Source organism: Euprymna scolopes, chromosome 13 (assembly GCF_053919585.1).
Source record: "Euprymna scolopes isolate OS-2025 chromosome 13, ASM5391958v1, whole genome shotgun sequence".
NCBI classification, from domain to species: Eukaryota; Metazoa; Mollusca; class Cephalopoda; order Sepiida; family Sepiolidae; genus Euprymna; species Euprymna scolopes.
Window position 1 is genome coordinate 122,569,209 of NC_136494.1, and position 24,143 is coordinate 122,593,351.

The window sequence follows — 24,143 nt, forward strand, 5'->3', positions numbered from 1 at the left end:
GTTAACATGGTGACACACATGAAAAGTGAGTGGGTTGGGCTAGCGGGAACGGATGAAAAAGATGTTCCACAGGGTGGAGGAAGCAAGAGAGAAAGTCAACAGAACGAGGAGGAGGCTGACCATAAGAAAAGAGGGTTGAACAAGTTTCGAAAAAGGGAGGACTTCTTGCTAGCATCTTAACCAAGCCTCTTCACCCACCCACCCATCCATTACTCTCTAATTTAGTACCACCTCTCTCCCTCCCACTGTTCCGTCTTGGCTGCCGTTTTACTCCTCCTTCTCCACCATTTTATGCCCTCCCCCACCATCCCCCTCCCACCCATACTTTCACAATAATCAACCAAAATCTGTCAAAGACTGCTTTGCTTTGCTTTGCTTTTGTAAAAATCAGGGACCCACCATGCAATTTCCTTCCTCTAAAACATCTGCCTTTGCCTAATTGTGCACAGGCCTTTTTCTACAAAACTCTTCATGCCCTGCGTTGATGTGGGACTGCTTTCTAGCCTACTAATATTGGTTACTACATCACCCTATCAGGTGGCGTAGGTCCTCCCCTGACAGCCAATCCTGTTTAGTCTGTCCCACCATAACTTCATTACTTCCACAGTTCCTAAGGTAGCTTGTTCCTTTGCAAGTACATCTTGCCATAGGTGCAGGCTATTGAAACGAGAAGTAGTGGCCGAGGAGTACTCCATAGTCTCAGCAGGCCGGTAACCTTTTTCTGTTCCTAGCATGGAGTAGGAACAAAGACCGGCAATTTTGGGATATATGGATTGACTTATATTGGAAATAATTATGGGGAAGTTTTACTTTTTTGCATTGGATTGCCGAGTTCCAGGGCATAAGCGTGGACAAAATACTAATATTTGGAGATGGTTTAATAAACCTTATTCATGTGTTCTGGAACTACTGCTCTTGGTGGTTCTGTTTTCTTCAGGATCATACAGCGCCAATGTGCCACTACCACCAGGTAAGAAATCTTTTTTAGCATTTGGCACCTTTGATTTTCAAACATCTCCCCTCAAAAATAACCCTCATTAATCTTTCAGAAACATGTTTCTGGCACAGGTCACTATCAATAACCTTTGACAACCTGGTAGGGAGGGGGAGGGGTAATACATATTTATGCTCTGTTTAATTTGTTAAACCGTTTATAATTATTATTCTAATTATATTTTTGATTTCTATCTTTCATTTTTTTATTGAGATTCTGTTTTCATTGTATACTTTATATTGAAAGATTTAATGCATAATTAATGTACACAAAAAAAGTATTATGTCCAATTATTTTGTTTATTTCTCTGATTCTATCATCAATTGTGGGTGGGTTTAACTTTCTGCTTGATTGAATTCATGTGGGTGTGTCCACTAACAATTGTTAAGCATGTCATCTTTTCGAGTATCCCCCACTAACTCAGTATATTATGATTTTTCACAATTAGACAAATATTTGGTTGTCTTATGTTATTTTCTTTACAATTCACACTAGCTGTTTCACTTAACATATCATTACTTTTTAAAAAATTATTTCAGATAAAAACTCCACAAATGTAATGACTTCATGTTCAATAATGTTCGCATCATTTTTTTTTTTTTTGTTAGAGATTTTTTGTAAATTTGAACAAATATTTTTGAATAATGCAAATTCTTCAACTATTGCCACTAACTCACCATTTTTAAAAATTATACCGTTTGCATTTACTCATTTTTTTTCTTATTCACGGTTGCTTTTTTTTAATTTAACATCCAATCACTGTTATTATTCAGTCACTTCACATGATAATCTGAAAATATTTTTTGAATTAATTTTTTTTCTAATCTAAAAATACTTTTGAATGATATTTTTTCAAAAATGTTACGATCAATGATTTCATTTACATTAGTTAATAATTTAAAACATTTACCTATGATTTCATTAAAAGTATAGAAAAAATATACATGTTTGCTATTTCTTAACATTTCATCACTCATAAATTAAATAAGCTTTTAACTTACAAGTAAACCTTTTTTAAGAAAAAAAACGTTTAAAATTGTGTAACTTGTTTAATTTTATAATTACATTTTATTTACACTTTAAGACTTTAAATGAACCAAGATTTTCTTTACAAATTAAACGTTAAATTACAGTATTTTTAAACGAAACAACCTGTTGATTAAAATGATAAAATTAGAACTAAATTTAGAAAACTACCGTGCAATTGAGCATTTTATATCTTAATTTCATTATGTGTATGATTAATTAATAAGTCAGTATCAATGATTACTCATTAGCAAGAACCAGTGGTGTTCCTCTGGAATCTGAATGACAGCATGTCTTCCTAAATTTCCAACACTTTCCACACTGTTCAATAACCAATGTAAATCACCAATAAACCCACTTAGCAACAAAATCACACCCCTTCACTATTGAGATCCCTAAATGCCAGAAAGCTAATAACTTCTTCCCTTAAACAGCTAGATTTTGGAATTTTCTCCCTGCTACCTGTGTCCCTGACTGTACTGATATGCAGAAGGTCAAATGTAACGTAAACCAACATCTTGTTAATCTTTCTTAGGCATGGTCCCAATTAGTAGCCCCTTACGTACAAGTGGTAATATGCCTTATTTGGGTTGAAGGTGAGTTAAAAAAACAAAAAAAAACAATCATCTTGCGTTATCGCAACAGCCGTTTACCATATATCCATTGTTCTCTGGTGTTTGGAGTTGCACTAATCTTCACCAAGTTGAGTGCTTTATCTCCTCGGACTTTTCATCCTCTCTGATCCTTCACAATAGTTTTGCATGGTATCAACCAGTGCTGATGTCATTATGGGGTCCTTATTATTATTATAATTGTAATTGTTGTTGGTGTTGTTGTAATTTTTAAACAAGAGCAAATAAAGTTTAAATAGATTTGGTACTACTAAACTCCTTGGCCTTTTGATTTGGAACAAAGCGTAGTCTCTGTTTTGATATTACACGTCATCTTTTCTGTATTCGGTCAGTGAAAGATAAATCCTTCCCGACTGAGACAATATATATTTTTGTTCAGATCAAGACGGTCTCTTTTGGAGAGAGAATTTCCTACATAAGAAAATCCGACCTTGTGTCTAACACAGGCGCCATGAGTAGGTGTGGAGATAGGGAAAATCTTACATTTAAAATTTTAACGAAAACAACTTGTAAGGTAGAAATCGTCACGATTTTAATGCTAAATAAAAATAGTTTCATTGCATAAAATATGTTTGCTGTTAAATCTCTCTCTCTCTATATATATATATATAAATACACACACACACACACACACATATATATATATATATATATATATATATATATATATATATATATTTCTGTGGAAATATTTTTTATTCACTTATATTCCGTTTTTATACATACCAATCCTTATTTAAGAAGCTCAATGTAATTACAGAGCATACAATGAATGAATGAATCAGTATAGATTTTTGTCATTCATTCATTATATATATATGTGTGTGTGTGTGTGTGTGTGTGTGTGTGTGTGTGTGTGTGTGTGTGGGTGTGTGTGTGTTTTATTAGTGTTGGGACGATTATCCAAAATCGGAATTGGGAATCAGAAAAATCGGAACTTTTTGGAGGTATTGAAGTGGAAAAAAATTGTGCCTATTTTCCGATGTTAAAAAACGACTTTTTTAATTGATTTCTTTATTTGATTTTGTTTAAAGAAATATCTTCCCCTGCTGGTAGTAATGATAAAATGATAAATATTTATTGATTATATGCTACCAGTAAAACTGAAGTCTATAGATCACCCTACCCCACATGTGTGCGAAAATATATGCATATAGTATAGAGGTTTCTTTCTTAGAAGTGCACGCCTGTGGAACTCTGTTCCGTCTGCCTGCTTCCCACCTGACTACAACCTGGATGTCTTCAAGTCCAACGTAAACAAATTCCTGATGAACCGCCCCCTTAAGTAAACACTTAATTAAATCTCCACATTAACGTACTGTACTTGCAATAACCCTTATCCCTGAGTGGCTTCCGGGCCTTGATAAGTGGTGACCACCGTGTAAAAAAAAAAAGGTATTTTTACGGTCATCTGGAATAAATAACAACTCTATTGTTAAACATTTACAGATTTATAAAGAATCGGAATCGGTAAGTGTATTGGCATCGGGCAAAATATTGGAATCGTCCCCCAAATCATTAATATATATATATATATATATATATATATATATATATATATATATATATATATATATATATAGCACGGATTTCCATTAAAGGCAATATTTATTGTAAAAAAAATATTAACAAATTTGCTAGTATATATGTGCGTATTTTTTCATTTGTATGTAGATATTTGTATCTGTATATGTGGATAGATAAATATATGTGTTTAAATATGTAGGTATATATATGTATGTGTGTATGTATATATATATATATATATATATATATATATATATATATATATATAAATAGAAATATATGTGTATCTATATGTGTGTATATATGTATATCTATATATGTACGAATATATATTCATATATATGTGTGTGTATATGTCTGTGTATGCACACATATATATTTGTACATATCTGTGTATGTATATGTGCATGCATGTGTAGACATATGCAGCTGTGTATGTATGCATATTTATGAGTATATATATATATATGTATATATGATTGTATACATCGATATATGTCTATGTATACACGTGTATGCATGTATATCTACGTGTGTACACCTACATTTATACATGTATATATGTGTGTGTATCTATCTATCTATCTATCTCTCTCTCTATATATATATATTCATATATATACATATATATATATATATATATATATATATATATATATATATATATATATATATATATATACGTTTTGTTTTTTATTACCGTATCTTTCTGTTAAGTTACATTATTGTTTCAGCTACCCGGCCGTTTTTTTTACCATCTGTAGCTTCCTCAGACTTTTACAGAAATCCCATAATAACGAACATTTCTGTAAAAGTCTGAGGAAGCTACAGACGGCCAAAAAAACGGCCGGGTAGCTGAAACAATAATGTAACTTAACAGAAAGATACGGTAATAAAAAATAAAACGCATATGTGCTCTACAACAGTATTGAGCACTTTCTTCAGTTTTTATTAATTACCATTTCCACTATATATATATATATATATATATATATATATATATATATATATATATATATATATATATATATATGTATGTATATATATACACACACGTATTAATGTAGATAGATCTGTATTATGTGTATGGTTGTATATATGTGTATATTCAAGTATGTGTGTAATTATGCTGAGGTTAGCATTTGATTTTATAATGTTTAAGGGAAGTTAGGGGTAGATTTTTCCTTTTCTTTTTAATTGTTTTTCGCTTCTACAAATGTTCATAATCATCATAATCATCAAAATCATTATCATCATCATCATGATCCTAGCTGTAACCGTTCTAATCATCGTCATCATCGTTGTCATTAGCATTATCGTCATCATCATCACAACCGCTATCATCATCATGATCCTGCAAAGTTACACTGTGTTATAAGCCCACCCATTTCTCAAAGAAGACCCTACCCACTCTTTCTCTCATCACCCTACCACCACCACCACACACTTAAACTTCTGGAAGTCCCTTTGCTGACTGCTCTGTCTTAGATTTGCTGACACAGCATTTCATTTAGTAACTGCTGAATTTTATGTTATGGCTGGATGCAAGTAGCCAGCTTCCTTGTCTTTCTTCATCCCTCCAATCTCCATCCCTCTCTCTCTCTCTCTCTCTCTCTTTCTTTCTTTAAAATATGTAGAACTCTTTTGCTAACCTTCCTCTTCACTTCCTTTTTCTCATTTTTTTAAAAAACTTTCTTTAAGAACTACTCCCACCTCAACTGTGTGACTCCTACTGCAACCACCCGATATTTAATCCCCTTCTCTATATTTGTTCCTCCCTTCTACCAATGCATCTCTGCTCAGACAAGCAAAAAATTTGTTTGAATAATCATGATATAAATAATGCTAAGAACTAATGAACTTTTAATAAAACAGGCAAAAAAATGTTCACTTTTCTTCATGGTCATTTTATGGCTAGGTGTACTTATTAAAACGAACCTTAGTTCAATAAAATCCCCGATTTGGTATTGAAATCTGTTTCTTGATGAAAAAATATTTACAAAACTATTTTGCTCCATGAAATTTTAGTTCAATAACTACTTAAATCACTTATACAAAATAAAATTTCCAATCCTTATATTAAAAAATGTTAATTGCAGCTAAATATTTTCTAAATTAACGCAAGGGATATTTCTGGTTTATTATTATTATTATTATTATTATTATTATTATTATTATTATTATTATTATTATTATTATTATTATTATTATTATTATTATTATTATTTATTGAAGGTTATAACAATTAAAATATTTTCAAAATAGTCTCTTTTTTTCTTACCATTAAAATGCAGCATCAGCTAAATATTCTTCAACTACATAAAACGAATAACAGTTTTTAATTTTATTATAAAAGAGTAACAATAAGGCATATATTAAAATTACATTAAACTTCTAAAGTAAACTAGTGAACCTGACAGGACGACAGAAGTCGATTTTGGAAGAATTCATTTTAAATTGGATAAAATCAGAAATTTTTCATCTTTAAGTTAAGTTTCAATTATTTGCATTTTTCATATTTGGCAATGGGAAAGTCTAATTTTTTAATGGGTGTGCAAGCTGATAACATATCTAATATTTTTTATAAGATGCTGTGTGCGTAAATAATGTCTTGCCTTATTTATAAAGCGTATCACCCAATAATTTAATTTATCATTTTTTATTTGAATAATAAAAAGTTAAGGATTTATTAGGTTAGAAGGACCCCACAAAATAAAACAAAAGGAACACAATTTTTTTGACATAGATAATATCTTTTACAAGACGGAGTGTGTGTAGGTATTCTTTTGTGTAATCAAAAGACAACAGAACATACTTGACATATTCAGGAATGATAGATTGTTTAGACTTTACAATATGTCAATAATTATTGGATGATTTTATCCAGAAACCATACTTTTTTTTCTATGGTTTGATTTGTGTTGTATGTGTATACAAAAATTCTTAACAAATGTTTCTACTTAACACATAGATAGGCTCAGACATAGCACTACTACTCACGATTAGAGTGGACCTAGAACTAGTGGTAACGTCATACCCAGGACAGTTGAGGGAGGAGATATAATGTTGCATATTAGGCTAGGCAGAGAAAAAATGTAAAAAAAAATCTTGAAAGGAAGGTTTTAAGGGTGCAATAGAGATGAACCATTTGCTCAAAGCTATTCCGTGTGTCATCTCCTGGTCAAATTCTGTTTAATCCATAGATGGGAACCTGATAGGTACTATTATTCAGAATTGTCCTAGGAATAATGCTAAAAGTATATTCATAGTTCATTAATACAGTTTTCTATTCTAAAGTAAAGTGTCCAAAATTTTATCTGAATCACGTTCGTTCATAGACAGAGAAATTATTTTTCATTCTCTACATTTTGATCAGTGTATCTCTACTCTTAAAGTCCCTAAATTTGAGCCTCACCATTAGATACAGTTTTGCATCATACACAGAATGGTTACCGAAGAGATCATGTTCAGTTGAAAAAGTTAGGAAATAAGCTAAACAAATAAAATGGTAAATAAATAGTAAAAAAAAAACATTTTCAGGATGGAGTAAAGGTGAACAGGTTGTTCAATGATGTTCAGTGTACGATGCATGAGCCAAATTCTATTAAATCCATAGTTAGTTATTATCATTCAAAGTCGTTTTCGGAGTAAGAATAACTACTAATTTATTCAGAATTCCAATCAAAAATAAAATTTTCTGAATATGCCTCATAAATATTCATAGACAAACATTTTTTCTTGTACGGTCATCTCTTTTCAATTTAATGTATATTTTCTGAGTAACTTAATCAGGAATAATATATATATATATATATATATATATATATATATATATATATATATATATAATGATATATATATATATTAGCACGATGTAGATGTTGCGTTTAGAAAATAGTCTGTGAAGTTGACTTTATGAAATGATCCCCATCCTCACAGTTTGAGATCTAATCTGAAATTGATATGATATATAGCATCATATGTACATTTAATCAGTTATTAAGAATGAAATTATTTGATTTTTGATTAAACTATACAGAATAATGAGCACAAAAGGGTAAAACGAATTACATATTCACTCCAGAAATTATTAAGTACAGAACTTCTGCTTAGCAGGTGGTTGTTCTGTGGCGTCACTATATGTGAATTAAAGGTTTTACTGAAATTTTTGTTAAAGACATTTTCAGTGCAGCATATTTCAGGGATATTTCACTGTCCTCTTACCTATAGTACTTAATATTTCCAAATAGTCAATCATAATCAATTCAGTGATCAAACGAGAATCAGTGTTTCAACGTGATTATGCCGTAACGTGTATAAAAGTACAATTAAAATAATTAGGGACATACATTCAAAATAATGATTTTATTTAAGTTCTACAACCTAAATTCAAATCTGAGCTTCAGAGTACATATTTTCAACACCTCTTTTCATATGAATCAACGTGCTAAATTGTCTTGAACCTGTTGTTGCGGGTGGCATTAGTTTCTGCTTTAGAATCCTAGAATCACAGAAGGGATCACGTGGAGGTTCTCAACATTCATAATGATAGTGCTGCTATGGATCCAACAGAATTCGGACACGGCAAGCTGAGTTATCAGAAGATGCCCGTATAACTACTTCATTATAATCCCCGCTTTTTCACGTGTTTCAATAAAGTTATTTGTAATCTTTTAGTTTGTCTCCTGGAATTGGAAACTCGATTTTATGTAGAAAACAAAAGACTTAAAATATTTTATAAAAGCTTAGGGACACATTTAAATTGAGAAGTTATATTTAAATTAGGAAAAATGCTAATTATATGCATATAAAATTGAATTAAAATTGTTTGGCTATGTTATTTATTAACATAAATCTAAAAATATGTAAGACATATCACTAATTGTTTGTTTTTCAATAAGTAAAATTTGATACTTCAGTATTATATTATAATCAGTATCATTTGTGTGTATATATAATTGAGTTCCTGTTGTCTTACTATGTTATTTGCTAAACTTAAAGATAAGTAAGAATTAACACTAATTGTTCTGTAAAATTTGATACTTCAATAAAATGTTTCTTTTTTTGCAATATTTTCATGTCAGTTTCACTCTTATACATTTTATATTGTGCAACATTTAAAATAACGCCTTTACTTTGAACTAAGATTTGCTTTCTATCCATTCTTAATGATTTTCTGAAGTTTGAGAAAATATCATTAATTCATTAAACATTTCTTTTTTTATGAGATCTTTTTCGTAATATCACTATAGCTAACTTAACTTTTTTACATAAAGAATTGCAGAAAACATCAGCAGAAACATTTTTAAAAGACAGACATCTGTTATAGTTTAAACCATTCTCCGATTACAGTGGAATTTTTTTTAGCAAATTTGCAAACTCAGCAGTAATGAAAGCTGGCTGCTTCTGCTACTTAGGGTCAAGTCAGAGGCACAGTTCCGTGGGTTGGTTGGGTAGGGGCCGTCACTTTCTGATTCGTAAGCAATCTTTGTAAGAAAATCTCAGAAACGACTCAAGCATTTTTCAGATTTCCGATTTTCAAAAATAGTGACATGTTTTTTTTTTTAGTATTGTCTTGGCTGTTTTTCATAAATAGTGTTCTATCATATCATGTCATTAAAAAAAAGTCAAATCTATATTTTATTTAGTTTAATAAACAAAATAAAACACTTATATTCAATAGCTTTTACTTCTTCCTTCTTTAGATATCTTGAGAAATAAGTTATGCTCATTTAATGTGCTCACCAAGTAAAAAAAACATTGTTTCAAGGAAAGAAAAAAGATATTGTAAGAATATTTAATATGTTCTATTTATTTAAAATTACTTTTCTGCCAACGTAAAATATTATTTTACCACAAAAGTCATATCTTAAATTTATTTTTCTAAAATCAAAATCATGTAATGAATTTTGATCAAATTGTAATAAGGATTCTAGATGTAAGTTTTATCATTTTATCTTCATTTTTATTTTTGTAAAATGATGTAGATATAAAACAAAACTTGTCTTGTTTCTCTATAAGTCTATGAAATATTTATTTATTCTTAATAAAAAAAATGCATGAAAAATGTATAGCAATTTAGTTTAAAATTATTTTAGGATTCTTCAATTAAAATGCTTTATCTATTTTTATGTAAAAAGAAAAACAGGGTACACAATTTATTAAAAAAAAAAACTTGCAAAAATTTCAAATCACCAGTTTTAATTGCACTCTAACACTATTTTCTATTAATAAAATTATGGAACAATTCACAGACATTGTGCATTTTTCTTCTCAATGCAAATTTGATAATTGCATATTGAATTCTTTTGTATTATTTATTTATTTTAATAGAATATGTATTTAAATTAAAACTGCTGTAGTATAAAACAGAGCAAGACTTTTTTAAAAACTTGTTAAAAATAATTTAATTACAAAACTAAATCCATCAGATTTATACCTAGTTTTTAGTTTCAGATAATTTTATGATAAGATATTCATACTTTCTCTCAACTTTCAACACACACGCGCGTGCGCGAGCGCACGCACACACACATATATAAACACACACAGAGACACAGACAGACAGACACACACACACACACATATATATATATATATATATATATGTATAGAGAGAGAGAGAGAGAGAGAGAGAGAGAGAGAGAGAGAGAGAGAGAGAGAGAGAGAGAGAAAATATTAATCCTTAAAGGATAGGACAATTTCACAATCTCTTTAGGAGATCTTTTGAGGGAGCCCATTGCATAGCAGAGTATGCATGAAAGTTAAAAGAAAAACACAACACAGACGTAGTTTAATCTCATTATTGATTTGTTTCAACCCAAAAGGGCTTTATCAAACGAGAAGAGATCGCAATATATCCCTGTCAGATGCTATACCTGACTAGTTCTTCTCATTTCTGAAAGTGCTTTACTTATCAATTACGACTCACTGTACCCGAATTATTGGTTTAAAAAAACATATATAGGAAATAATATATTTCTAGTCATCGCATTGATCAATTTTCAATCCAAGTAGTAAAGTGACTTTATGACCAAGTAATAGTAAGGGAGAGCATTATATTTTGTACAATATGCAAGAATAATAATGCTTTTATCTTTATTTTAATTAGAAAAAGCTTGATCTTCATATTCAAATTTTATTATTCAGTTTTATTTTTTAGTGGAAAAAAATTATCAAAATAAATATATTTTAACAAACACAGTAGTCATTTATCTTGTGAGTTTTGCAAACTGGCCTCATTTGATTAGCTTTTATGTTCAAGAAACTGTAAGAAAACTGATGAAGATTTGTACTTCAGCAAAGTTTCAATAAAAACTAAAATAGAAGTAATGTTTTGTTTTTTTCTGGTGGACATTTTTCCTTTTCCATGAAATTGCTTTTTGAACAGGATTTTTTTAAATATTAGAGTTCATCTTATGGAAAACTAGCAGAAAGACTCAACATCAACCGAGATGTAATAGGTAAATTTGTGTTATGTTGTGCTCCCAGCACATAACACCTGTTTTTACTCTTATTTTTGACATTTCACATATTCAATTATTTAGGTGACATCAAACGATATTATCATTATAGATAATAGAGGGATAATTACTAAAATGAAGTTGTAGATTTTAATGTCCTCGAGGCACATCTTGAATTTCTTGGAGATCAAGGGGTTATACTTTTGAACTTCTGCTACAAAGCATGGACCTTTTATTGTCATTTCTATGGATATATTTTTTTTTCTAAAATTTAAAAATTTTAAATCTAATAAAATAAGGTAAAATATTGTATTTCCGTTTTCATGACTGTCAAACACAATTACAAAGCAATTTAGTTTCGGTTATATGAGAATCTATCTACAAAGATCTAGCAGGAGTTCATGAACATCAGACAAACAAACAAACAGTTAGGAATTATAACTTTATATATATATATATATATATATATATATATATATATATATATATATATATATATATATATATATATTCTTCCAGAGGAAGTCTTGCAATAAAGACAAAACGTTGATGAACACATAATTTAGTTTGTTCCTTTTTTAATCTCTATTTCGTTGGAATACTATTTCCAATATTTTCAACATATATATATATATATATATATATATATATATATATATATATATATATATATATATATATATATAATATATAAACGGCTATATGTTTGTCTGTTTGTCGGTCTATCTGTCTCCATATTTTTTAACTTTATCTCCTCCGAAGTTAAAAGTCACAGAACGGGTCTAGGTGTTCTCAAATGATTGGATTTTTTACAGGCCGTTCTTTTATGGATCTTTAGCGGGTTAAAATAGTTTTAAAAGGGTCAAAAATGGGTCAAAATTGAAAAAAAATCGTTATACATTTCATACATTCATCTTGGTTAATTTTTAATTCTTAATTTTTAATCAGTTTATATGTGTGTCAGGTTGGTAGAATGGTAACGTCACCAGCTTTGAGTGCTATAGTTTAGCTTTTTTAGTTTTTACTTTTGAAATCATGATTCTATAATATTTACGAAATCTGGACAAATTAAAATATATTTAAGCATATTTAAGCAAAGCCCGGCGGCTCCTCTCATATTATTATTTCGTAATAACCAAAACAACAATATATTGTAACAGGTTTATATATATATATATATATATATATATATATATATATATATATATATATATATATATATATATATATATATATATTTATATATATATATATATATATATATATATATATATATATAGTAATTTATAAAATATATATGGCGATTAAGCTACACTGAATATTCTGCGTTTCATCCACTATAGGATTCGTCAGGCTTATGCAGAATATTCAGTGTAGCTTAATCGCCATATATATTTTATAAATTACTAACTAGCTCTACCTACGCATTAAGCACTTTTGAAGTAAATACTTAAAGTTTATGCATAAATCTATGCTTTCGTATATTAAATTTATGTGAGTAAATGAAGTAGTTATATATATATATATATATATATATATATATATATATATTTATATATATATATAAACTGTACAAAATTCAATTACATTTTTCTTTTATATAACTCTTGTTTATTTCATCTTGAATCTCTTCATTACAGCCGTTTCGTTAATGGGATGGCAATTTTATGTTTTATGTTTTCATAAAAAAATTCTTTCTCATCAACTCGTCAGATGTGATTCCCACTCGATGTTACCAACAAAAAGTTAATTTTGTGCATGATAAGCATGGTATATATATATTAGACTATTGCCTTATGTTTCTGAATTTTTGTGGGTAGTGTTGATTATTCATATTATTTGGATTATCATGGATTACCATGGATTACCAAACTAGGTTTAAAGCTCCTGAAATCAATCCTAGAATTGTCCATTGCGTAGTGAATAAAGTACTTAATAAATTCGGTTGTAAGTTACACTCTTCTGGAAGTTGAAGGTTCCACACTTAAAATACAATTGCAAATTACTTAGGACTTCTACCTATTCATGGCTGACAGATTAGGAGCCTGGCTTAAATAAAAGGTTCCATTTTAAAATCCGTGCAAATTCCCAAGTCCGTCAAAGCTTCCCCGGTTCGACAAGATACCCCTGAAGAAGATCAGAGATTACATTTACCGAAATGTTGTGAAAATAACACTCAAGATGAGAAGAAGAATCGAAATAATACAAGTAGCACAGTCTTGTCTCTTAAAACTACTTATGACCTGGGACGACACTTTGTCTATAAGGTTACCAAATGCTAGAATTCATTCTATTTATGATTTCATCCATTTTCAAGTAATTATATATTTTTTCTTAATAATAATTGTTTGACTTTATGCGCTCGTCTCACTCTAATTCTCTTTCTTTCCTCTCTTTCATTTCTCTCTTGCATTTCCCCCCTCTCTTACTCCTCACTCCTCTCCTTCCACTATTTCTCTTATCAATAGTCCTTAAATCATGTCATAACAAATCACCTCCTACCTCTCTCTTTTAATGAATTAAGTCATCTTTTTGCGATGGTATATCATAGCACAGATAACAGGCAAGAATGACCAACAGAATTTAAAATTTTTTTTACTTTTTCATCCCAAACTTAGGACATAAGGGGGATACTATTTGGGATCATATCTAACAGGAGACTATAGGGAGTTGAGCAGCAAGATATCTGTTCACATTACATTTAAGCTTCAACAGGTTAGTACAGTTAGGGAAGCAGGAAACAGGGAGGGAATTCCAAAGTCTTAAAGTTCACAAAAAGAAACTATTAGAGTAGTAGGTTTTCCAGCATCTAGGGGTTCAAACAGTGAATGCTGCTTGCTGGGTTAGTAAGGAGTATGTACGTTGAGGGGGCACAAGCACTATGAGTTCATCAGACAACATTCCATTATATTGAACATTTAATTATAATATCATCATCATCATATCCGGTTTATTATTCACTTTACATGCTGGCATATATTGGTCGGCTTTTACAAACTGACTTCCTATATTTTGTCAGGTCTTTATTAATCTTCCTTATTTTTAGATATATCCATATCACTTCCTACTATATTTTCCTTGGCCCCTTTTCTTTCAATTGACCCTGTTACCTCAACTGTTATACATCAATTACCTCCCCAAATCCTAATCTGTTCTTCTAATATGACAATGCTAACGAAATGTCCTGTTCAAATTAAATCTTCCTCTGAGGTCATCAGATCTAAGCATGTCTAGAAACTTCAAACTATATTTTATATAAGTACAGCTGATTATCTAAAAGCACAAGTGAAGCATGCATGGCCCCTAGTGAGTGCACAGTGAAAGAGGCATAAAAAAATGACTAAGTTCAGCACTACCCCCCCTACTCCCCATTTAGCCCCAAAAGTCCCCAGGGGAAGTCAAATCCTACTGAAAATGAACAAACCGTTCAGTTTTAGGCCTTAACATATGTAAATTTGAGGTTTGCAATATGCAAAAAAAGAAATAACTAAGTCCATCCCCCCCCTCCCAAATTTAGCCCCAAAAGTCCCCAAGGCCTTAACATATTCAAATTTAAGTTCAGCACCATGAAAAACTGCTAAATAGACATACACAGAAAATTATGGACAAATATGGTGAAATAGTCCCAAAAATGGAGTGTTTTTATTAGCCCTAAAAGAGCCCCTGAGACATACCCAAGAGTTATCGCAAAGTATAGACAAGCAAAATTATATAGAAATCAGTTACAACTTTTCAGAAAGTTTTATAAAAATCCAAGGCATAATTTTTTTTTTAATAAACACAAAAGTGTCAATTTTAGCCATTTTAACCCGAAAGTCACCCCTAGGGGGGCAACTGGAGTTTTCCCGGAAAATCCGTTCTATTACTTTTTTACTCGTATCATGTTTAATGTTTGTGCAAAATTTCAAAAAATTCCAAGGCGTAGTTATTGAGAAAAGTGCGGACAGACGAACGGACGAGAGTGAGTTTACAGGTCAACTCTCCTTTTTATCAGCGAACCAAAAAGGATTTATTTTTAAGTTCATATGATTTGTGAATAATAAGATGAGTATTTATTGTATTATTATATCTATTAATATTGCTAACATTATCTTCTTGCTATGCATATTTATTCAAATATTCGTTATTTGGAATTTATAGTTTACTAGCATAGTGACACGACGTTGCCTGGAACTGAATGATAATCAACGGATGTTTCATACACCCATATTTTTATTGTCATCGAACTCGGTGAAATCGCCCATTTTTACAACCAAATCGATTGATTGCCTACTCTAGTTGAGGACCCATCGTGGTGCACCGGGAGGAATCTCACATGCATCTCATTATGACTTATTTCCCAATACATTGTAATCTATATTGCATTATAGACAACCTACCGTGTATTTTATGAAATTAATAGCAGGGCCCCCGGCATTGCCAGGTCGTAAAATACACTTAAATATGATATTTTGATTAATGCAGATTTCGTATTCATTATTATATTATATGGGACCCAATATATACTAATTATTTAAAAATGTTAAAAAAAAAAATGATTTGTGTGACATCACTGAGAATTGAAACCAAAATGTTTAGCTTACGATTTATTTTTTTTCCTCTGCTGTTAATGACTGAGGTATGAAGACATCTTTGCTACAAAGCTTAAAATTAAAACATGAACCAATACCTACTACGTTATGCATGCATATTCATAATGCCGGCCTTCGGCCTTCACCTGGCAAATTTCATTTTTTTAAATTTTAACACTTTTGTATCGATTTTCCCCCGGGCTAAAACCCAAATATAAAGTTTTGCATGAGTTTGAATACTCTATATATTAAGTTTCATGTCTTTAGACCAAAAACTCTAGGAGAAGTTTAGTAAGCAAAAGTGTTTAAACAAAAATATATACGTATACATAAATATGTATGGAAAGAGTTTTGTGTTTACAATAACCTTTTTACGCAAATATTATGCAAGTATAAATCATGTAGAATATCTGCATGAATATAATTATACATAATAGTTAACTAAAGATGATCATCCCATAAGAAAACCAAAAAACTAATAGGGAATTAATAAAAATGAATGTTTAAAAGAATATGCAAATTAGCTAGATCTTTTGCTAGTGAATGCAATTCCACAACCCATATGCAACAAAGCTGTATTTACTTTTTAAATAAATAGAAATAAAGGTTTTAATATGAATATCAATACACAAAAAAAAATTTTTATAGGAATATAGATAGATAGATAGATAGATAGAAGAAGATAAATTTGAAATAATTTCTGCTATAAATATGCATACATTTTTATGGGTGTTTTCTCCCATCAATATTTGTCTAATTAGCAGTTTCTGATTTTTACCATTTTTAAATATGTTTGATTTCTAATAAATTACGATACTTTACAGTGGTAAAAAATTAATGTAGCCTAAAAAAATATGTAAACGTTTAAAAATAAAAGAATAGATTTAATAAAAAAAATAGTCAAACATTTTAAAGTATGTAAGCTTTGTATAAAGATGGATGACATATTATTTCTTTTTGAAAAACCATTTATAATCTCCGATTGTTTTAAATGTGGTCGAGAGGTTAGAATGATTGCACTCTAATCAGTCGGTTATGGGTTCTATCCTGCCTTGTGGCATCTTTGGCAAGTGTCTGAAGAACATATGTTAATGATAAGTATATAAACGTTGTGGGTAAAATTGCTTATGCTGACACTGTTCAGAAATAGTCAGATGGGATGATCTGAAAAGAGAGAGGCACCACCAAGTTTTATCAACTCAAAACATATTGCATTAAACACACATTCATCATGCACTGTTCTGACAATCTAGAAAAATTAATAAGATCGTTTAACATTCACCATAAAACAACTGTTCATAAGTGGTTATAAAATTATCATTTTCTTACACATAAAAGAAAATAAGAAAAACAATAAGTAAAGACTTTACTTATAAAAATATAAGGATTTATTTTGTGCTGAAAAGTAATATGCCAAATGATGCACACATTTCTTAGTTTCTAATGTATGATTTTGAAACGAGAGAAACGAACTCACCAAGATCTGTAGGAACATACCGACGGAAATGGTCAGTTTAGTGAGGAGATTGACCACATGCCATCTTGTGGTTTCAAAGATTAAACTAAAAAAATCAAAGGATTTAGCAAATATGTTGCCATTTTGATGGTCAGGCCGAAAAGGGTGAAAAGAAGACGTAAACGTTTGAGCCATGCCTTTTATATGGGTGACCACTTGACTAAATCCACGAATGTTTGACCGCCTTATCATTATAGATCTGAGATTATACATATTAGGAAAAAAGGCAACTTTAACCATGCCATTGATCCATTATAATAATATTATTTAATTGATTTGAGCTTCGGAGTTAATGTTTAAGTGAAAATAGAGCAATCTATCAGCAAATTTATAAGTGATTTACAGTAATAGAGCATTCTAGAATTATAAGAACTCAGGAAAATTGATACATATTAATAAATAAAAAGATTTCTATAATAATGATTGTAGTTGTGAAAAAGATGAACTTTGATCTAATCTGGCTCAAAATAGGAAAGTGTGTCTTCACTTACGACTTGTATGAAATTGAAACAAAAAGGTTGTTTTTTTTTTTTTAGCAATAACAACTTTGATCATAGTAATGAGGAACACTTTTGTTGAACATATTTCAACTTGACACAGCTGGATGTAAAAGTTTTAACTTGATACATCTGGATGTAAACGGTTTGGCTTGACACAGCTGGATGTAAAAGTTTTAACTTGATACATCTGGATGTAAACGGCTTAGTTTGACACAGCTGGATGTAAAGGTTTCAACTTGATACATCTACATGTAAGAGCTTCTCTTTGTCAATAAAAAGTGAGACTTGCATTGAATTAAGTAGGGAGGAAAAAGGAGAAAGAAAATGTCTTGATGGTAATTACTTTTAAAATGAAATACTTAATCTTGAAATGAGAACCTTCTCTTTCTATTAAATCAGTTATTTGTTTATGATCCTATCAACTTGAATGATGCGTCCACCTTTATTTTTATCTCGTATATCGTGAAACTGAGAAACCCATTTTGTTTATGTAGTAATACTGGCAAATAAACTTGCCTTATTAGCATAAGTGTAAGAGACAAGAAAAGTTAAGTAAAAAAGCTTGACTAGCAACTAACCAGTTCTAATTTTTCACTTCACAACAGTTAATGACTTATTATATATAATTGTATATTATTATATTATATTATATATTATATATATTATATTATATTATTATATTATATATATTATATTATTATATATATTATATTATATATATTATATTATTATATTATATATCATTGTTTTATTTTTGGAATCCTTTGAGATGAGACGTCATAATTTGTGTATTCATTATTTTTGTGGACTGTTATCCTCAATTTCATAACTGTTGTTGTTTCACCATGTTTTGGCAAACTCATCTGGCTTTCTTCAGGTGTGACGTAATAGAAATGCTGGGTCTCTTAACTGTATCCTCAGTAATTACTGCCTTCCATAGTTGTTGTTCACTCACCATGTTTTAACTAACTAATCCTCTGGCTTGCTTGAAACCACTATTTTCAGACAATGCTCAGTTGGATCCATAGAAACTGAACGTCTCTACCCACTATGCCAAAGGCTTCAAAAGGTGATCAACGTTGGATTTTATGATCGTATAAATCGAATTTTGTGTTCTTATTTGGTCTTCCATTGCTGGGTCCGTACCGAACGGCATTATATATTATCTTATTTCTATTTTTTTGGAATCCTTTGTGATTAACAGTCCACGTGAACAGTATAAAAGTTATGTATGCACAAATTATGAAGCCTCATCTCCATTTCTTGATTTATTTATTTCGCTTATTTTTTTTTTTTTTTTTTTGCAGGGAGGGTTGGGCATTTTTTTCTTTGAGTTCAAAATTCCATTTACATTTTTGAAAGAAAAAAGACAGAAATATGTATTTTAATGGGCTGAGCTTTCTTGTAATGACGACTTCCTGCTCTTCTTAAAATAATAGAGCAATCTAGGAATCTGATATTGTGAATAAAGCCTTCTCGATTTACTCATAACTTGGCGATTGATGATGACACAGTGGTAACGTTTTTCAACTGTTCATAAGACAATCACATTTCTAATCATACGTTTAAGTACTCGTTCGTTTCTAGCCAAACTGAAGAGCCATGATACAACAAACCAGTAAATATATATAGAAAGATAGATAAATAGATAGCTGTAAATCGATAGCTCAAATTGTTTTAAATATTTTATCAGATTGACTTGAAAAGTGCCATTGTATATCCAATAATGAGAATATATTTTAAGTCGAATTAAAAATAGATAAAATTTTCTTTGAAAATCGGTATTTATTTTGCTATGCAATATCCATAAATATTCAATGTTTGTTATCTTTTTTTTCACAAATATTTAAAATAAAACATCTTCTTAGTATAAAGAACTGTTTTAATATTATTGAAAATTAATTTGGTGACATAAATGAATATAAAAAATAATTGTAATAATATGTAGATATAAAAAATAAGCTGGTGATGTAAACCGTTATAAATTATTATTATTATTATTATTACCATTATTATTATTATTATTATTATTATTATTATTATTATTACCATTATTATTATTATTATTATTATTATTATTATTATTACCATTATTATTACTATTATTATTATTATTACCATTATTATTATTATTATTATTATTATTATTAATTTTATTATTCAATAGGAGTAGTCACACAGGCCATCATCAAAGATTTCTCTTAGAACAACTTGTGGTATTATCTGAAATCTGAGTGATAACAAGTCTTCCCAGATTTCCAGTACTCTCCACCTTTTTTGATAACCATTGCAGATGAATTTGCGTTATCGTAGCAGCCGCTTATCATTGATTTCTTGTTGGTGGCAACCATTGGTTTTACTGGAATTTGGGCGGCAACAAGATTCCCCAAGGTCACAGTCCTCTTTGCACTCATCCAGTGCTTTCTCTCTCCTCGGTCTTTCCATCCTCCTTGATCCTCCTCGCTTTGGTGTGGTGTCAGGTTTTGGTCACACACACACACACACACACACACACACACACACACACACACACACACACACACACACACACACACACAATATTAATTATACATTGAAAATTATAAACAAACAAAAATTCCTGTTTCAATTAAATAAATAAATTTGTTAAAATGTGCAACTGATCTAAGTTTTTTAAAACTACGAGTTGTATTTTATCGTAGAGGCATCGGCTAATATTAGATTTAACACTCGGGTAGGAATTAATTTCACAATTTCCTTTCGTATTATTGACAAAATGTTACAGAAAAACTAAGATATACACAATGCAACTTTATTATCAACGATTTTAATGTAAATATCATAAATTATAGGAAAAATAAAAACCATAAATTGTATCACATTTCATATTGCATGTGATGAGGCGTTACAAACTATAAATGTATAAAGATATTGTAGAAATGTGATCCATTGGTTTACTCATTGAGCTTGCTTGTTTGAATCAGGAAAAGTGAGTTTGCAAAGCCAGTCATCTTAAAAAATATAAAAAAGGCAAAATCTATAAATGAGTCTCTCTCTCTGTGTCTCTGTCTGTCTGTCTGTCTCTCTCTCTCTCTCTCTTTACATACATATATATATATATATATATATATATATATACTTATTTTATTTTTTATCTCTAGTTTTAATAATATATAACGCAACCTCCTGATAATAATTTCTTGTGACGCTGAATACCTGATCGATTTTCATTACAGACAAAACTTTTTTATAAGCTATATCGCCTGAAGATGTCTCTAGTTTCTAGTAATTGGCTGGCCGAAAAATGCTAATGAATGTGTAGTGACATATTTATGCTTATGAAAAACAAATAATATATATATATATATATATATATATATATATATATATATATATATATATATATATATATATATATAGCTCCTTCTTGGTTTTGCTTGGTAGAAAGACATCCAAGAGAGTATTGAATTATTTAAAAATAATAGAATAATATTTATATTTTATTAAAAATGTTACAGAAGATCAGATCATATTAACATGGTACCATAGGTTTCAAAGCGGGAATGGTTGAAAAATAGTATTGTATGTGTACTTTTTTTTTAGTTTATTTATATTCATAAATAAATCTTTACTAGGCTATCTTCTTCAGCCATATTTGATTGCAAAGATGGCTAAGATAGCTCGATAGCAATTTGTTTATGAATATAAATAAACTAAAAAAAAAACACTATTTTTCAACCTTAATTCACCCATTTAGATCTATGGTGCTATATTCATTTGATCTGATTTTCTGTAACATTATTAATTAATTAATTCATTCATTCATATCCAGCTAATTATGGATTAAATTGTATTGCTATTTGTACTAGTATTCATTTTAGTTTATAATGTATTATTTTAGTTTTTGTTTTATAGTTTGTTTCATTACCTTTGATTTTTAATAAACGGAGAGAATGAGAGAAAAATAGGGTACATGGGGTTGTAGAGGATGACAGAAGCGAGAGTGGTAGACATTGTAGAAAATCAGAGTGATAAACAGGACCTTATTTAGAAATGAGTTACTTGATGAGTTAATTAAAAACTGTGTGCAAGTGGAACAATTAAAATGAATTTTTTCAATACCTCAATCCTAAAACTAAAGAATATTTTAATATGTATTTTTTTGCGATTAAAACATGTAGGAAGAAAATATAGAGAATCAAACGTTGAATCACTCAGCTTTTGTACAATAATAGATAAATAATAAATAAAATTGAAAAAGATTTTAAAATATATAATCTTTATACAAAAAAAAAACTATACAGATACTAAAAGCTTGTTAAATAGGACATGTTAAATGTACATGGCGGTCGATATTAGTAAAAGGAAGGTCCACAACTCGGAGACGGGTTATCATTGCCTTTATTTGAAGAAGCTTAACACTTGTAAGAAGGAAACACGACTCCTTAAGGGGAGAGTTCTCAAACCAAAGGGAAATAACTCAGGATGCTAAGGTTTACTCTCTTAACAAAGCTTTACACGAATAAGTGGGGCAATTAATATAAGACATAAAGGATAATAATTCAAAGTTATATAAAACTTTATAACATCTTTAAATCAATAAGGAAAAAAGGAGAAAGAAAAACTTCGTTAGACCATTATTTTTTTATTTCTTCTTTTCACTGTATTGAGTTAATAATGTAATAAAGTTTTATTTAACTTTGAATTCTAATCCTTTATTCCTTATAATTTATAATTAACCAAATCCCACCAATCGCAGTTCTTGCTGATTCATTCCATTTTCTTACCACCATGAAAAAATTGCAAAAATAGACGTGAAACATGTTTCTATCAAATCTTATTACTTACATGCAAAATTGTCAGATTATTAAAAAAGATAGTGGCATAGTTATTACTAGCTGATTTGCAAGTTACTTTGATTAAATTAAAATGCCTCATTACAGTTCTATTTCTTGTAATAATATATCTCAAGCAGTTCTCCATATTTGTCTATAAAAATACTTACTTTTTTAATTCACGGTCTGATCGGAACTAATATTACACTGATTATTCTATTGAAGAACATTCTATTGTTTGCTTCTGAGATGATGTTTTCAACTACCGTCTATTAGTAATAGTAATAGATAAATATTAATAAAAAAAAATGTTGCTATGTTTAAAAGAAGTCGAAATATTGCAGCAAGAGTGTTAAAACGATGCTTATAAAGTTATAATTCTTTATCAATCGCGATGTGGATTTATTCTATTCTTTTCTTACTAATCAGGTTTATAATTTTTTTTTTATCCTGTATTTTTTGCATGTGTGGGATAATAAAAGCGATTATTACATATGAGAACATCTAAAAATTATTGGAAGCTCAACAGTTTGTTCTATCAGAGAATCTAAGAATGTGCTGTCTTGCTGAAAGCCGTCTGGTTCCACTCATGAAATAAATTGCAAAGCTCTGCAAAAACCTTCAGAGAGAGAGAGAGAGAGAGAGAGAGAGAGAGAGAGAGAGAGAGAGAGAGAGAGAGAGAGAGAGAGAGAGAGAGAGAAATGTGCTGGTTTGGGGAAAATAAGTGTTTTGATAAGTTCCATTGCAGCCATAAATGAAGGGCTAAAGGAAATGACACACAGCAAATATTTGGGAGGATGTTGGCGAAAAAGGAAAAGAAAGATCCTTTGCTAAGCCAGCAGAGACAGCTGTGATATAGGAAGGCGCTCAATTATCAGCCTCCCCCTCCCCCCACCTTATCTCCTTTCACCTATTTCCCCAGATTTTATCTTCTTACACATTCTAGACTTTGCTTTTTAGCTTCTGTGCTTTACTCCGTGCCATCAATATTTGCTTAAGCCAAAAAGGAAATGCTGAACCTGAACGGAGTAGAAGTTTTTACTTTCGCATTCCTTTAGAATTTACTGGTTTTGTACTTTTCTTTCCTATTTCAACAAAAA

The 24,143-nt window shown here is 29.9% G+C and overlaps 1 protein-coding gene across 1 annotated transcript in view; it reads left to right on the forward strand.

Annotated features, from left to right (window-relative positions):
* Positions 1-321: 321 nt before the first annotated feature.
* Positions 322-24,143, forward strand: part of LOC145292177 (uncharacterized) — a 239,008-nt gene continuing 215,186 nt past the window's right edge. The window contains exon 1 of the mRNA XM_080138449.1: positions 322-970. Coding sequence (XP_079994575.1) covers positions 796-970 — 175 coding nt within the window. The 5' untranslated portion in view covers positions 322-795. The remainder of the gene's footprint in view (positions 971-24,143) is intronic.